This window comes from Aulonocara sp. 'chitande type north' Nkhata Bay, linkage group LG3 (genome assembly GCF_057382095.1).
Source record: "Aulonocara sp. 'chitande type north' Nkhata Bay isolate Kocher_YH1m ecotype deep benthic linkage group LG3, A_spYH_male_GT1.1, whole genome shotgun sequence".
Taxonomy (NCBI): domain Eukaryota; kingdom Metazoa; phylum Chordata; class Actinopteri; order Cichliformes; family Cichlidae; genus Aulonocara; species Aulonocara sp. 'chitande type north' Nkhata Bay.
In genome coordinates, this window is record NC_141346.1 from 16,693,004 (window position 1) to 16,710,449 (window position 17,446).

At 41.3% G+C, this 17,446-nt stretch overlaps 2 protein-coding genes across 2 annotated transcripts in view; one reads left to right on the forward strand and one right to left on the reverse strand.

Moving 5' to 3' along the window:
- LOC147334221 (uncharacterized) overlaps positions 1 to 17,446 on the forward strand; it is a 67,618-nt gene that overhangs the window by 663 nt on the left and 49,509 nt on the right. Inside the window, exons 2-6 of the mRNA XM_086286776.1 lie at positions 3,672 to 3,719; positions 3,813 to 3,990; positions 4,075 to 4,173; positions 4,259 to 4,340; positions 4,557 to 4,737. Coding sequence (XP_086142902.1) covers positions 3,672 to 3,719; positions 3,813 to 3,990; positions 4,075 to 4,173; positions 4,259 to 4,340; positions 4,557 to 4,737 — 588 coding nt within the window. The remainder of the gene's footprint in view (positions 1 to 3,671; positions 3,720 to 3,812; positions 3,991 to 4,074; positions 4,174 to 4,258; positions 4,341 to 4,556; positions 4,738 to 17,446) is intronic.
- On the reverse strand, positions 1,006 to 2,108 carry LOC147334222 (uncharacterized). Its single transcript, XM_086287747.1, has 4 exons — positions 2,032 to 2,108; positions 1,828 to 1,945; positions 1,561 to 1,697; positions 1,006 to 1,128 (listed from the first exon to the last, which is right to left on the reverse strand). Exons 1-4 carry the CDS (start codon positions 2,101 to 2,103, stop codon positions 1,006 to 1,008), a joined length of 450 nt encoding a protein of 149 aa, XP_086143873.1. The 5' UTR covers positions 2,104 to 2,108.

A 17,446-nucleotide genomic window follows, 5' to 3' on the forward strand; every position in this document is an offset into this window, starting at 1 on the left:
ACAGAAGGGGAGAGGGACAGTGAGAAAGGGGGGGAGGAAAAAAAAATCTCCTGGATCACCTGTTGAGAGAAAAATAGAAAACAAGCAAAAAAAACAAAGCAACATACTAAACACAACACCATCGCATTAATCTAGCTAAGTGTAAACAGCAGTAAATACTAAATATTCAATGTTGTTGTGCAGCACGCAGGACAGATGTGCTTCGAGATGGCCCTTAATATAAAGACTTCGGACTTTACGTTTCCCAATTTTTGCTTTAAGTTATTTTGTTATTTACATAATAATGTAGATAACCTAATAATGATCCTTATTGCTGTTTTAGAGGAGCGGTGCTTGAAAGGATAGCTGCAGATTTCTGTCAGACTCTGCAGATTATGCAGTACAAATAAAATGTTCACGTTTCTCCAACGCTGTCTTCCCAACACTTTCACTGGATGGCCAGGAAGCGTTCGCGATGTCTTCTCGGGCGCTTCTCCAGCGCTAATAATTGGCGTCTGTCTTGTGTCAGTGACGTAAAAGACAGATTTAATGTGACTTGACCATTCAAACAGCAGTCGCTTTCTGAAACATCGGATATGTATCGGATTCAGTACCACATACGAAACTGACCCAGATCGGATTTGAAAATATCAGATTTGTGCCGTTCACACTGTCATACCATCATCGGATATGGGTCACATAGGGTCCAAAAAATCGGATTTGATGCGCTTTCGCCTGCAGTTTGAACGTAGCCTTTGTTTCTTAGTTGCTCTGTCTCTCCTGTCAACTGGATCACCTAGTTAAGTCTGCATCTCAGTGTTACGTTTCCTGTTTTACTTTGAAGTTCTGTGTCCTACGTGAATGTATTGAATTTTGCTTCCCTTTGGTCTCGTCATGTCTGCTTTGTCCCAGCTGTGCGGTCCTTTTGTGTCTCTTTCCCCTCGTTATTCCCCAGTGTATTTAAGCCCTGTGTTTCTCTGAGTCAGTGTTGTGTCCTCCCTCATGCTGTGTTCCTCTTGGTGAAGATTAGTTTATATTTTCCAGTTTACTTTGGTTCTGTATCATTTCCATGTGAGCAATGAAGCTGCATTTTGAGTTTTTCCCGTGTGTTGCGAGTTCTCCATTTTGGGTCCTCTTCCTGCCTGTAGACTAGTGATGGGCAGATGAAGCTTCATGAAGCACTGAAGCTTTTCATCCAATTGGTTCACCCCAGTGCAAAGCTTCTTGAAGCTTCATTTGCTCTAGTAGGACACCTACTGGACGTAAAAATATTAGTTGGCATGAATTTGAAGAGTGTGGCCTTTTGCACACAGCCTGCAAATGTCAACAACAAAAGGAGTGTGTAAAACATGTGTAGTGATGGCAGTATACTGTGTATATTTATACTGGCAGTATGGAAAATGATCATTTGGAAATGCTTAAAATGGAAATGATCATTTACTGTGAGGTGAGGTGTGGTTGGGGTGTGGACAGTGGTTGTGCTTTTGTAACGTTGAGGTATGGACAGCTACACACTGAGGCCTCAGTCCTGCCTGTTCACATTTTATTCAGTAAAAACTAAATTTTCACTGCTTTTATGACCTTTTTAGTGGGGAGAACATAGCTAGGATTTAATGATTTAACAAGTCTTTTGAATCCTTTGTCCTCCACAATGCTAACTGGCTGGGAGTCCTCAATCACCATGCTAACCAGGTCTTCATCTATTTGAGATTGTTCTCCTGAGGAAAGACAATAAAGACAAAGCACAAATATAAATATCACACACATAACTTATTGCATTGTATAATATTGTTATATCATTTAGCAACATTACTGCATGCTATATTATCATTGCATTTGATGGCTCACCTGGTCTTGCTCCACAATTGGTGTTCCCCTTATTCTCATGCAAAGCTCTGTAGTGCCTAAGCATGGATGAGGTGTTGTTGTTATATCCCAGCTCCCTGGCACATAGCAAACACTTCACCTTGTACAAAAGTAAAGACAGCTTAACATAAATTGTATTGCACCATCAGTATTATGAAAATACATCTTCTGTAGAAATTTACATACCTTGTTGGGAGGAATAGAATCAAAATGTTCCCACACAGGGGAGGACATCCTCCTCTTCTTAGCTGGCTCCATTCTCTCCTGACTTTCTCTCCTCACTCTCATAAACCTCCAAAGGTTGACTGGAGCCAGCCAGTCAATCGGTAGTGTAGGGAATTTGGTTTTTATTGATTAGCAGAAACGCGGTTTCGGGCGTCAGGTAATTAAACTGGAGGGCAGAGTGCCCACAGTGAGGCTTTTAAAAACAACTAAACGTTTTTTAGGACGGGGGACGCGGTCCCCTAAGAGCGCAGTTGCTCAGCGCTGTGACGGCGACTCCTGATCGTGGACGCATGGTTAGGCTATTTGCTCGGTTGGTTGCCGGGGGAGGTCGAGCACCCCGAAGAACCAAAGTGGTCGACGGAGACCACTTTCTTTACTGCGCTAGATTGATTGACAGGGTCGAGCTGGTCGGAGCGGGCATGCTCTGTTTTGCGTAACTATTTTTAAATCCCGGTAGCTCTGCAACCACATAAGCTGGCGCAATAGTTTTTTTTGCATATGAAACCGGAGGAGTTGTACTTACATCTTATACCATCAGCTTGTCCTCGGTCACAGTTTCCTTCCACATACAGCTTTGCAAAAACTGCATAAAAAGCTCTTGCAGCAACAAAAACATAATATTCCAGAAACACGTTTTGCCGCTGTTCATAACACTTCCTACGTTGGAATAGACGTCAGCGCGAACTTTTGCATGTCCGCCATTACCTGCCCGAAACCAGAAGTGACATAATTTTCGCAGAAATGGAGTTTTTTTTTTTTTTTTTTTTTTTTTTTTACCATCAGGGCCTCATGACCCTATACTGGTGTTTTTAAAAGTTATCTCTGACTTTATGACTTTCTGTGTTTTTTCTGGGATGTTTAGGACTCATATTGAACTGCTGGAAATAGTTTATTTTGATGCATATGCTGCTTTTTTGCAAATTTGCAGTGTAATATTTATTTTCGTTTTTTCCTGCAGTATATAAAAATAGTTTTATTTTTGAAATACACCAATGAAGACACTCAAAATAAATTTCCTGTGGTGGGAAACTATTTTGTGCAACTTTTTTGTATTTACAGTTTTGAGGGATAAGCCTCTTAAATTTCTCTAACTAGAAATATATGTTAAAAAAACAAAAACGATTTTCAATTTTTTTTTTGTACTTTTTTGCAATTTATTTCATTACTATGCACTTAATGCAGACATATTATTACAATATGAGCTATAATGGTTGTATTGATGTATAGCAACTTGAAATGCTCCCAAAAATGGCTCCACAGCATGTAAAAATATAATATAAGCTCTGGCGGATTTGGTTCTATGGTAGGTCTTAAAGGGTTAAATGTGATTTTCTCTAGTTTTCATCTTTGAGGAACTCCTCTGTTGGTATGGCTGTATGCTTGTGACAAAAGAATTAGTTTGGTGGATTTATTCTTATTTTTAGATTCAAAATAGCTGCTTTGGCAACTAAAGACTCCAAAGGTCATGACAAATTATTAATTTACAATTTTTTCAGATAAAGGAAATTGAAACCACTTGGGAAACAATATCTTATCTATAGTCATGTGAACTGTGGAGCACAGAAACAAATCATTTATTAGTACCAAACACTATTCCACAGATCTGCACATGAAAAAACTAAAGAAGAGTATAAATCATTCAAAGACAGGTAATGTACAGAAACACTGATTGTGTTTGATTCTCCAGACATTGCCATCTGTTTTGTTTTTTCACTTTCAACATTATCCATTACTATTACCAGAGTGGCAGGAGATGTTGATCTTGCACTAAAGACGGGGAACTCTGAAGACATGAACAACCCAGTGAATGAAACCAGACTGAAAGAGATGTATGAAGAGCTGAGGAAGGACTGGCCTAAAATCAAGCGTTATCTGCAGAAAACTCAGAGCGACCCAGAGATGATGAAAGCTTGGATTAAGGTACATTATACAGTCTAAAGAGGTGAGATTGGAGTGTAATATGAACTTTGTTCTTAGAAAAAAAAATCCCTCTGATGATTATAGCACAGCTTTCAACATGGGGCAGACGCAATAGAGCAGAAGAAGAAACTGATAGAGTCAGAATTTAATCTAAATGCGGACAACACTCCAGCATCTCCGAAGGTACTGATGTGTTTTGGATGTGTTAAACATGATCACTGAAGCTTCTGTGATAAAGATCAATGACAGGTTTCATTATTTGTTTCAGGTTCATGAATACACAAAGTTAACCATTCAGAACCTTCAGCTTGCTGTTTACTACAGATTCAAAGACACTGTTGTTCAGGTTTGTGGGAATTACAGACACAACATTACACACATTGTAAATACACAACACTGCATTTGTGGGACAGGGAACCAATCGGAAGATGTTAAATTGTGTGTTTAATAAGAAATAGTAACTTAAACAGGACATCGTTTTTTTTTTTTTTGTTTTGTTTTGTTTTGGGGTTTTTTTGGACTAAATGTTGTTTGTAGTCATGTAAACTTGAATCATTTCTCAATGGGTCATGGACAGGAAGGTGAACCTCGTGATGATAGCTGGAATAATCTCCTCTCGAAGTGCCACTGGCTGAGCAGCTTATTGGTGCTGAACAACTCCCCTCTTCAGCCTGACTGGAAAAATCATGATCCAGGGCAAGATGCTTGGAACTTTTTCCCACAAGAAATCAGAGCTTATTCTGCCACGTCACCCTGCCAGGACGACTCTGAACATTTCCGTAAATGTTCTTGGACATTCCAGCATCCAGACTTGAACCAGACTGAAGATAATATGATGAGTTCTTGAGGCCACATGAGGCAAGGGGTGAGTGGAGGTTGAAACAGCCGAGTAGGGATCTCAAGACTGCACTGACCGTGAATAATAGGTGGTGTTATAAGTCACCACCTGTGTTCATCCCTGAACAAAGTAAAGGTCTACAGAATCTCACCACTGTGAGGAACCTTGGAGTCATTTTTGACCAGGATATGTCCTTCAATGTACATATTAAACAAATGTGTAGGACTGCTTTGTGCCATTTGCACAATATCTCTAAAATGAGAAATATCCAGTCTCAGAGTGACGCTTAGTTATTTATGCTGCAATAGACGTAGGCTGCTGGGGGTTCCCATGATGTATTGAGTAATTCTTCTTCAGTCACCTTTCTCGCTCACTATGTGTTAATAGACCTCTCTGTATTGAAACATACTTTTTATTAGTATCTGTCTCTCTTCCACAGCATGTCTTTATCATGTTTTCCTTTTCTCAGCCCAACTGGTCGCAGCAGATGGCCACCCCTCCCTGAGCCTGCTTCTGCTGGAGGTTTCTTCCTGTTAAAAGATAGTGGGTTTTGTTTTTTTTTTCCTTCCCACTGTCACCAAAGTGCTTGCTATATGGGGTCATATGATTGTTGGGTTTTTCTCTGTATGTATTATTGGGTCTACCTCACAATATAAGGCAAAGGCTGTTGTGGTTTGTATAGTAGTATAAATAAAACTGAATTGAACATAAATACCTGTCCCCCTCTATTGACATTGCCCCATGAGCTCCTGCACCACCTCTCCACTGCAGCCAGCCAGAGGCCACAACCCTGCCACAAGTTCAAAAAATATTTTCCCTTAACTGACAGTAATGTGTTTGAAAGTTCTGCTCTGGCAGTGTTACGGGAAACAAAAAAATCTTGATGTATTTATTATTTAAAATGACTTCTGTTAATACTTTCAACTTTTGTTATGTTGTTTTGTTATTCTGATAATTTAAACATCAAAAACAATCCGAAATAATTACAGAAGAGGTTTACAGCTGACAGTCCATGCTGCATGCTTTATTGCCTCGGCTTATATAAAATTAACATGTTTGACTTGTAGTAAACAGACCGTTCTTAGTGTCCTGCATTTTTGAAAACTTGGGATATCCTTTAGAGAAAACATAGGAAAATCAGGAAAAACACACCTTCTTTGTTTTTGCCTCAGAGTCGTGCCCTCAGCCACTGTTGTGTATGTATGTAATTTGACTTTAGAACAAATTTAGTAGAAGGAGTAGAAGATGCTACTTAGTGGGATGTGAGTGTGTTTGTATCTGTCAGAAGGATAAACTGGAGCTCCCACCCTAAACACAGACTCTGAGGGGCTCAGACCACAGAGGGAGCAGCTGGAAATGGACCAGGTGGAAGCTCAACAGTAACATCATAAGTCAAAGGTGGGTTGTCATTTATAGCAGGTAGACTTGATGCTGGTATAATATTGTTTTACAGCTTAGGGCAGAAATTTTATCCCATGTCATTCTGTTATTTAGCAAACACAACATGCCATCTGGTCCTCAGCTGGTTTTGTTTGAGTTCATTCATTCTGTTCATTGGGCGAACAATAGAGTCTGTTTGCAAGGTGAAGTGTTCCCATTGGCTCTCACATGCCAGTCTGCTGTTTTGTTTGCTCTGAGTCACAAAATGTAGGAATGAGGAACAAATTAAACACAGAATCGAGATCAAATATTTAATTTTTCACAGGATTTTTTTTTAAGTTCAATAATCAGAGCTGAGGAGACACTGGAGCATCATGAAAGGAGAGGCAATAAGAAACCATCTCACCATCACACTAGACAGTCAGCATGACTGATGAGTGTCACATCATCATCTAAATAAATGCTGCAGTCATAATGCATCTTACAGCAGATCTTGATAATACGCTGATATGTTTGAAACAGTAAGCAGTTTGTTAAACTCACAGGGCAACTCAGTTAAACAACTTTGTCAAAGTGGAGGGTTTAGTTTGGTAACACAATCTGTCCTCAGGTTGGGTGTTGTTATAGTAGAGATTATCTTTTGCTCACCATTTCCTCAACTTTTAAACAGCAAGGATTAAAGTGCTTCAAAAACTGAAGAGAAAACTGCTGTATATGAATAAAGTTGAATAGAAAACAAGTGTTTATTCTGCTTTTGCTGTTAAAGGAACTTAAGTTAAATGCACATTATGACTACAACTAGTCAGGGACTCAAAATGGAGAGCAGAGGAGAGTCCGGTCAGGATACGTTAGGCAAATCAGTCCCACATGTCTTAGTAAAATACAAATGATTTGAATTTCAAATTTGACGCAAACTTTGTGCTCATGTAAAATTTGCAGTCTCTTCTTTGTGTTGTGTGCTGCTTCAGTGCCAAGATAACCTCAGAGCAAATAAATAAAACCAGATTCTACTGAAGCTTTCATGGGATTTCAAAGTTTATTTAGAAGTCTTTATAATGTGTCTGGAAAGGCTGCAGCCTGCAGTCACTGTTGGTCACACAGGAAGTTTCCAACATTTATTCTCTGATTTTAATCCCAAAATATGTTAATGACATAAAACTCGTTATTCATTGCTCATATGGATTAAGCTTTGCTGCAGGTTTTACTCAGTTAAATACACAGAAAAAAGTGCACATGTTACAAAGTTCCAACAACTGAGCTTAATACAAGTGATGAAACAGCTCAAGCTTTGAGGCCATATGGAGGTCAGATATAAACACTATGAGCTGTACTTATAAACAGAACAGACATTTATTTATGGATTTATGACATTTATTCTGCTCTTTAAGCATATTTGTAGTTTATACTTTATATAAGCATGATGACTGACGGCTCCTTCCATAATTCTTCCTCTGCCCCACTGCAATCCGGAAATATTAAATATTTAGGTATTAATGTCTCTCCTAAGCTTTCAGACTTAACTAAATTAAACCACATCCCACTTCTAAAGAAAGTAGAAGGCGATCTGACTAGATGGAAATCTTTACCCATATTACTCATGGGAAGGGTCGCCACTATAAAAATGATGATCTTGCCAAAAATAAATTACTTATTTTTGATGATCCCTAACAAACCATCACAAGATTGGTTCAGATCTCTGGATTCATATATTTCCAAATTCCTTTGGAAAGATAAAGCCCCGCGTATCAGCTTAAAAACGCTACAAAGAACCAAGGATAGAGGAGGATTAGATCTGCCTAATTTTCACCAATACTTCTTAGCCAACAGGCTTCAGTTCATCTCAGAATGGTTAAAACATACCTCCTTAGTTGAGCCCTGGCTAGATGTTGAACAGGCACTATGCAAGGATCTAGAGATTTCAGACCTACCATTTATTAGCTCAAACATCAAAAGACATGAATGCTTTAAAAGTATCAACATCAGCTTTTCTCTGACAGCATGGTGGGAGTTTCTAAAAATAACGGAGTCTTCATTAATCCCATGCAAACGTACACCTATCTGGAATAACCCTGACATATTACAAAACAATAATATGATTAATTTCCCAGAATGGAGTTGTAAAGGAATTAAATACTTAGAACATATATTAGAGGGAACAGAATTTATTCCATTTGACAGACTAGTTGCACAATATGGGATCAACAAGACAAGGTTTTTAGAATATCAACAAATTAAATCCATAGTAAAAAAGAAATTTAACCTCAGTCAAGTTGAATTACAAACACCACTAAGTGCGGCACATTTTCTTACTCTTAAATCCCCCAAATTATTATCTAAAATATACAGAACACTTTCTAAATTAGATGAATCAATATCCCTTCCTATTGCAAAGTGGGAAGCAGATTTATCAGTCAGCTTAGACCAAAACTTCTGGTCTCAGATTTGCTTAAAAACCTTTAAATTAATTAAAAATCCCAGTCTGCAATTAATACAATACAAAATACTACAGTGGGGCAAAAAAGTATTTAGTCAGCCACCGATTGTGCATGTTCCCCCACCTAAAATGATGACAGAGGTCAGTAATTTGCACCAGAGGTACACTTCAACTGTGAGAGACAGAATGTGAAAAAAAAATCCATGAATTCACATGGTAGGATTTGTAAAGAATTTATTCGTAAATCAGGGTGGAAAATAAGTATTTGGTCAATAACAAAAATACAACTCAATACTTTGCCAACAAAGGTTATGTTACAATAACAGAGGTCAAACGTTTACTATAGGTCTTTACCAGGTTTGCACACACAGTAGCTGGTATTTTGGCCCATTCCTCCATGCAGATCTTCTCGAGAGCAGTGATGTTTTGGGGCTGTCGCTGAGCAACACGGACTTTCAACTCCCGCCACAGATTTTCTATGGGGTTGAGGTCTGGAGACTGGCTAGGCCACTCCAGGACTTTCAAATGCTTCTTACGGAGCCACTCCTTTGTTGCCCGGGCGGTGTGTTTTGGATCATTGTCATGTTGGAAGACCCAGCCTCGTTTCATCTTCAAAGTTCTCACTGATGGAAGGAGGTTTTGGCTCAAAATCTCACGATACATGGCCCCTTTCATTCTGTCCTTAACACGGATCAGTCGTCCTGTCCCCTTGGCAGAAAAACAGCCCCATAGCATGATCTTTCCACCCCCATGCTTCACAGTAGGTATGGTGTTCTTGGGATGCAACTCAGTATTCTTCTTCCTCCAAACACGACGAGTTGAGTTTATACCAAAAAGTTCTACTTTGGTTTCATCTGACCACATGTCATTCTCCCAATCCTCTGCTGTATCATCCATGTGCTCTCTGGCAAACTTCAGACGGGCCTGGACATGCACTGGCTTCAGCAGCGGAACACGTCTGGCACTGCGGGATTTGATTCCCTGCCGTTGTAGTGTTACTGATAGTGACCTTTGTTACTTTGGTCCCAGCTCTCTGCAGGTCATTCACCAGGTCCCCCCGTGTGGTTCTGGGATCTTTGCTCACTGTTCTCATGATCATTTTGACCCCACGGGATGAGATCTTGCGTGGAACCCCAGATCGTGGGAGATTATCAGTGGTCTTGTATGTCTTCCATTTTCTGATGATTGCTCCCACAGTTGATTTTTTCACACCAAGCTGCTTGCCTATTGTAGATTCACTCTTCCCAGTCTGGTGCAGGTCTACAATACTTTTCCTGGTGTCCTTCGAAAGCTCTTTGGTCTTGGCCATGGCGGAGTTTGGAGTCTGACTGTTTGAGGCTGTGGACAGGTGTCTTTTATACAGATGATGAGTTCAAACAGGTGCCATTCATACAGGTAACGAGTGGGGGACAGAAAAGCGTCTTACAGAAGACGTTACAGGTCTGTGAGAGCCAGAGATTTTCCTTGTTTGAGGTGACCAAATACTTATTTTCCACCCTGATTTACGAATAAATTCTTCACAAATCCTACCATGTGAATTCATGGATTTTTTTTTCACATTCTGTCTCTCACAGTTGAAGTGTACCTCTGGTGCAAATTACTGACCTCTGTCATCATTTTAAATGGGGGAACTTGCACAATCGGTGGCTGACTAAATACTTTTTTGCCCCACTGTACATAGAGTGCACTATACAGGTCATCGGATGTTCAAGATGGGCTTTACATCTTCCAACAACTGCTCACACTGTCAAGGCAATACACCAGACAATTACATCCACGCTCTTTGGTTCTGTCCACCAGTGCAAAAGTTTTGGCGCGAGATATGTGAAGACTTATCAAAGTGTCTGAAATGTAACATTCCAACTTCCCCCTTAGTGTGTTTACTGGGCAGCTTAGATAATGTCACTTCAGAAAAGAATATAGCCCATATGATCTTCACTGCCCTATGCATAGCCAAGAAAACAGTCCTCATGAACTGGAAAAATAAAAATAATCTTAATTCTAACCAATATAGAAATTATCTATTAGATTACATTAGTCTTGACACAGCCTCTGCCACCACATCAGATCAATTGCTCTGGGCTCCTTTTATCAGCTCCATCACCTAGTGGGGGTGGGGGGTCATAGTTTGGTCCCGCCTTCACTGTTGTGATTGGTGTGGGGGTAGGGACAGGCTTAGGGCGTCGGGGGGTTCCCCGGAGGCATCTTCCTTGGGGGGCTCAACCCGGGGTAGCGGTCATGTCCGGTTGGGGGCTCTGTTGGCTCTCAGGTGACTGTTTCCTCGCGGCTGCGTGCAGCGGGGCTAGGGGAGGGTCTGTGCTGACGGACGTGGGTTACTGACCTGGTAGCCTGGCTGCCCCTGGGTGGGTCCGGGATGGGCGTGAGGTTCTGGGGGCGCTCCGTCTCTGGGCTGGGGCCCGGGCCGGGCCTCGGGGGCTTGGGTCCTGGTTGGTGTGTTGCCGGGGTTGTGGGCGGGTGGGTGCATGGGGGCCCGGCCCTGGAGCAGGGTGCCACCGGTGCGTCGAGCCACCTGGGGGGCTCTTCAACTGGTGGGGGAGATGGTCACATCTTGCAGGAGCTTTCCTCTCTTCAGGAACTCTCTGCAGGAGGGGGAGATACAGGAGAGGTGGAGGAAGATCTCAGCCTGGGCGTTTACTGTCTTATGTAGTCTGGAAGATGAGTGGATGGTGGGGTGGGTGCAGTTTTCTCTGTGGTGGGGTTGGGTGGACTGTCCCGGGCTCTGTGGAGCTGGGAGGCGCTGCTGCACTGGGCCCCGGTCTGGATGGGCCTGGGCCCCCTTTCCCTGGCGGGTCGCGGAGTGTGGGAGTGCCTACTGGGGTCAGCGGGGGAGCTGGCCCCAGGGAGGGGTTACCTGCCCCTCCCTTCCTTCCCTCCCCATCTCCAGCTGCCTCCCTCTTCCCGCTCCACCACAACCACCCACATATGCAGGGCCTTGGAGTAGGGGTATGTCACCAGGGTGCAGAGGAGGCTACCCCCCCCCCCCCCCCCCCCCCTCTGTCCCCTTCTGCCTGCCTCTGCCTCAATTTTATCCCACAACTTAGACATTCACATTACTCACACTCTCATTACACATACATATAGGATCTTGGGGTGGGCACAATCACGGAGTCCAAATTACCATCAGGGTGTACACCTCACCCCTGGCGTCGTTGCCCACCTCTCAATTTTAAATACACTTAGTCATTGAGGGCTAGCAGGAGGGACTATGCACTTATCTGCTGCTCCTTGGCAGGTAGCTCCATGCCCTCCTGGGTTTTAATTGCACCTTAGAACACACATGCATCAACACTACAATGAGCGGGTGGAGGGAGGTTTGGAGTCTTCTCCCACCCCCATTCTCTGCGGCCTGCTGGAGCGGGAGGGCTAGGAGGAGTTGGCCGTCCGACTGCGGTCTGGGGTGTGGGGCCTCCCTGCTGCTACGGAGTCGGGGTGGTCTGCCTCTCCCCACCGCAGGGAAAAGGGTAACACCACCTGGGTCTGGGTGCAGTTCCCCCCTCCAGGGGCAAGGGTACCTAGACCCGGTTTGTATAGTACGCTTGGGGAGTGTGATTGTGTGTACAGCGTCTCTTTATGTCTGTCTCCACGTTGGTTGAGTGTGGAGTGAGTGCATATGAGAGCATGAGGGTGGGAATGGATGTTTGTGTCTGTGTGTGCCTGTATGTCTGTGTCTATATGTCAGGTTGGGTATCAGACGCCACCTCAAATATTTAATTTTTCACAGGATTTTTTTTTAAGTTCAATAATCAGAGCTGAGGAGACACTGGAGCATCATGAAAGGAGAGGCAATAAGAAACCATCTCACCATCACACTAGACAGTCAGCATGACTGATGAGTGTCACATCATCATCTAAATAAATGCTGCAGTCATAATGCATCTTACAGCAGATATTGATAATACGCTGATATGTTTGAAACAGTAAGCAGTTTGTTAAACTCACAGGGCAACTCAGTTAAACAACTTTGTCAAAGTGGAGGGTTTAGTTTGGTAACACAATCTGTCCTCAGGTTGGGTGTTGTTATAGTAGAGATTATCTTTTGCTCACCATTTCCTCAACTTTTAAACAGCAAGGATTAAAGTGCTTCAAAAACTGAAGAGAAAACTGCTGTATATGAATAAAGTTGAATAGAAAACAAGTGTTTATTCTGCTTTTGCTGTTAAAGGAACTTAAGTTAAATGCACATTATGACTACAACTAGTCAGGGACTCAAAATGGAGAGCAGAGGAGAGTCCGGTCAGGATACGTTAGGCAAATCAGTCCCACATGTCTTAGTAAAATACAAATGATTTGAATTTCAAATTTGACGCAAACTTTGTGCTCATGTAAAATTTGCAGTCCCTTCTTTGTGTTGTGTGCTGCTTGAGTGCCAAGATAACCTCAGAGCAAATAAATAAAACCAGATTCTACTGAAGCTTTCTGCACTTCATGGGATTTCAAAGTTTATTTAGAAGTCTTTATAATGTGTCTGGAAAGGCTGCAGCCTGCAGTCACTGTTGGTCACACAGGAAGTTTCCAACATTTATTCTCTGATTTTAATCCCAAAACATGTTAATGACATAAAACTCGTTATTCATTGCTCATATGGATTAAGCTTTGCTGCAGGTTTTACTCAGTTAAATACACAGAAAAAAGTGCACATGTTACAAAGTTCCAACAACTGAGCTTAATACAAGTGATGAAACAGCTCAAGCTTTGAGGCCATATGGAGGTCAGATATAAACACTATGAGCTGTACTTATAAACAGAACAGACATTTATTTATGGATTTATGACATTTATTCTGCTCTTTAAGCATATTTGTAGTTTATACTTTATATAAGCATGATGACTGACGGCTCCTTCCATAATTCTTCCTCTGCCCCACTGCAATCCGGAAATATTAAATATTTAGGTATTAATGTCTCTCCTAAGCTTTCAGACTTAACTAAATTAAACCACATCCCACTTCTAAAGAAAGTAGAAGGCGATCTGACTAGATGGAAATCTTTACCCATATTACTCATGGGAAGGGTCGCCACTATAAAAATGATGATCTTGCCAAAAATAAATTACTTATTTTTGATGATCCCTAACAAACCATCACAAGATTGGTTCAGATCTCTGGATTCATATATTTCCAAATTCCTTTGGAAAGATAAAGCCCCGCGTATCAGCTTAAAAACGCTACAAAGAACCAAGGATAGAGGAGGATTAGATCTGCCTAATTTTCACCAATACTTCTTAGCCAACAGGCTTCAGTTCATCTCAGAATGGTTAAAACATACCTTCTTAGTTGAGCCCTGGCTAGATGTTGAACAGGCACTATGCAAGGATCTAGAGATTTCAGACCTACCATTTATTAGCTCAAACATCAAAAGACATGAATGCTTTAAAAGTATCAACATCAGCTTTTCTCTGACAGCATGGTGGGAGTTTCTAAAAATAACGGAGTCTTCATTAATCCCATGCAAACGTACACCTATCTGGAATAACCCTGACATATTACAAAACAATAATATGATTAATTTCCCAGAATGGAGTTGTAAAGGAATTAAATACTTAGAACATATATTAGAGGGAACAGAATTTATTCCATTTGACAGACTAGTTGCACAATATGGGATCAACAAGACAAGGTTTTTAGAATATCAACAAATTAAATCCATAGTAAAAAAGAAATTTAACCTCAGTCAAGTTGAATTACAAACACCACTAAGTGCGGCACATTTTCTTACTCTTAAATCCCCCAAATTATTATCTAAAATATACAGAACACTTTCTAAATTAGATGAATCAATATCCCTTCCTATTGCAAAGTGGGAAGCAGATTTATCAGTCAGCTTAGACCAAAACTTCTGGTCTCAGATTTGCTTAAAAACCTTTAAATTAATTAAAAATCCCAGTCTGCAATTAATACAATACAAAATACTACATAGAGTGCACTATACAGGTCATCGGATGTTCAAGATGGGCTTTACATCTTCCAACCACTGCTCACACTGTCAAGGCAATACACCAGACAATTACATCCACGCTCTTTGGTTCTGTCCACCAGTGCAAAAGTTTTGGCGCGAGATATGTGAAGACTTATCAAAGTGTCTGAAATGTAACATTCCAACTTCCCCCTTAGTGTGTTTACTGGGCAGCTTAGATAATGTCACTTCAGAAAAGAATATAGCCCATATGATCTTCACTGCCCTATGCATAGCCAAGAAAACAGTCCTCATGAACTGGAAAAATAAAAATAATCTTAATTCTAACCAATATAGAAATTATCTATTAGGTCAAGGTCAAGGTCAGATTTATTTATATAGCACATTTCCAACAGCCGATGCTGCACAAAGTGCTTAACAATAACAATAAAATTAAAAACTACAGTGTAATACAATAATAACAATAGAAACAATAAAATAGAAGAATTGAAACAATACTAACTAATTCAGATAAATCCACAATGCTTGGGTCATAATGTGTTAAAAGGCAGAGCGTAAAAGTGTGTCTTTAGTAAAGATTTAAATTGCTCAAGAGTTTGAGCAGATCTAATATTAAAGGGGAGACTATTCCAAAGTCTGGGACCTGCCACAGAGAAGGATCTATCACCACGAGATTTGAGGTTAGTCCGTGGAATGGACAACAATAGTTTTGAACTAGATCTCGTGGGTTTTCCTGGAGCATAGGCAGAGAGGAGCTCTGACAAGTAGGGGGGGGCTCGGGCGTTGAGTGACTTAAAAACAAAAAGTAAGAGTTTAAATTGGATCCTGTAGGGGACAGGGAGCCAGTGTAAAGAGGCTAAAATTGGGGTTATATGCTCTCTCCGTTTGGTACCGGTTAGCAGGCGAGCAGCAGCATTTTGAACCATCTGAAGGCGATGGATGGTGGCATGATCTAGGCCATAGTACAATGAATTGCAGTAGTCCAATCTGCAAGTAAGAAAAAGGTGGATGATACGCTCGAAGACGTCAGCCGGAAGGTATGGCTTTATCCTGGCTAGCTGTCTTAGCTGAAAAAAACAGGACTGAACTACTGCACTCACCTGCTTATTCAATTTAAAAGAACCATCAATGTAAACTCCGAGGTTTTTTACATGTGTTTTACAATACGAGGAGAGGGTACCCAACGTGCTGTCGATATGATTGAAATTGCCAAAAATGACAACCTCAGTTTTGTTTTCGTTTAGCTGTAAAAAATTTAATGATAACCACTGTTTAACGTTGTCAAGGCAGCGTAATAAGAGCTGCGGTTGATCTGATCCTGATTTTAAAGGTAGATAAATCTGTAGATCATCCGCAAAGCAATGAAATGAAATGCTGTACCGCGAGAAGATGGAGACCAATGGCAGCAAATAGAGTGCGAAGAGGGCGGGACCCAAAATAGAGCCTTGAGGAACGCCGTATTTAAGAGGAGCTAATTTGGAGTTGTGGGGGCCCATATTGACATAAAAGAACCTTTCTGTCAAGTAGGAGCGAAACCACTGAAGGGCAGATCCTTTTAGGCCAGCATGCGATTCTAGCCGTGATAACAGGATGTCGTGGTCAACCGTGTCAAAAGCTGCTGACAAGTCCAACAGTAAAAGGGCAGCAGGGCTGCCAGAATCCATAGTTAAGAGAATATCGTTAAAAATCCTTAAAAGTGCTGTCTCAGTGCTATGTAATGATTTAAAACCAGATTGAAATTTTTCTGAGATCATATTAAAATCGAGGTGTGCCTGCAACTGTAGATAGACCACTTTCTCCAAAACTTTAGATAGAAAAGGAAGCTTTGAGATGGGCCTGTAATTAGACAGAACAGTTGGGTCCAGGTTTTGTTTTTTAAGAAGAGGCTGAACTACAGCTTGTTTGAAGCATAGTGGGACGCAGCCTGTAGTAAGGGACGTATTAATCAATTTCAGAATAAAAGGGCCAACAATATTAAAAGTGTTTTTGAGCAGACTCGGGGGGAAGAGAATCAGAGGGGCAGTGTGATGATCTTAGGCCACTAACTATCGCGGTCAGGTCCTTAAGGGAGACGGGATCAAACTGCTCTAAGACAGCTGAACACACAGGTGGAGGGCTTTGAACTGAGACAACAGACAACGAAACAAGGGCCCTAATCGATAAGATCTTGTTATTGAAAAATGCTAAAAAATCATCGCACATACTTGGTGAAGAAGTAACTCCAGGATTATCACATAAACTAAAAAAGCGATTAAGAATGTTAAAAAGTACCTGAGGCCTATGACCGTTTGCTGATACTAAGTTTGAGACAAATTGTGTTTTTGCAGTTTTTACAGCTTCTTGATAAGCAGAGAGACAAGTCCTTAAAATCTGTAAGGAAACATACAATCTGTCCTTTTTCCATCTCCTTTCAGCGCGTCTGTAGTCGCGTCTGAGGGAGCGGGTGTAATCGTTCAACCACGGTTCTGATGAATTCTTAGCGCGCACAGTTCTGAATGGTGCAATAGAGTCCAAGATATAAGTGCAAGTAGAATGAAGAATAGCCGAAAGGTCCTCAACATTTTTACAATTGGAGTTCAATATTCCAGAGTCCATAAAGGCAGCAGAAAAGGCAGGTGCTGTTAGTACATTAAGCGCTCGCTTTTTGCGCAGTGGGGCGTTCGACTTGTCCATCGAGCAGCGCAGTGTTAGAGTGAACAACACAGGAAGATGATCGGAAATGCGTAATTCGGATATATCCGTGATGCACACTTCCAACCCGTGGGAAAGCACCAAGTCCAGTGTGTGACCTTTTTCGTGCGTGGGACCAGAAACCCACTGGGTCAAGTTAAAGGAATCAATAATATTTAAAAAGTCCTTGACCAAAAATTT

Coding starts and splice junctions, on each gene's coding strand:
- LOC147334222 (XM_086287747.1), bottom strand. CDS start 2,103: ATGGAGCCAGCTAAGAAGAGGAGGATGTCCTCCCCTGTGTGGGAACAT. Junction 1,698..1,827: donor CAATTGTGGAGCAAGACCAG/GTGAGCCATCAA, acceptor GTCTTTCCTCAG/GAGAACAATCTCAAATAGAT. Junction 1,129..1,560: donor ATGTTCTCCCCACTAAAAAG/GTCATAAAAGCA, acceptor GCCCATCACTAG/TCTACAGGCAGGAAGAGGAC.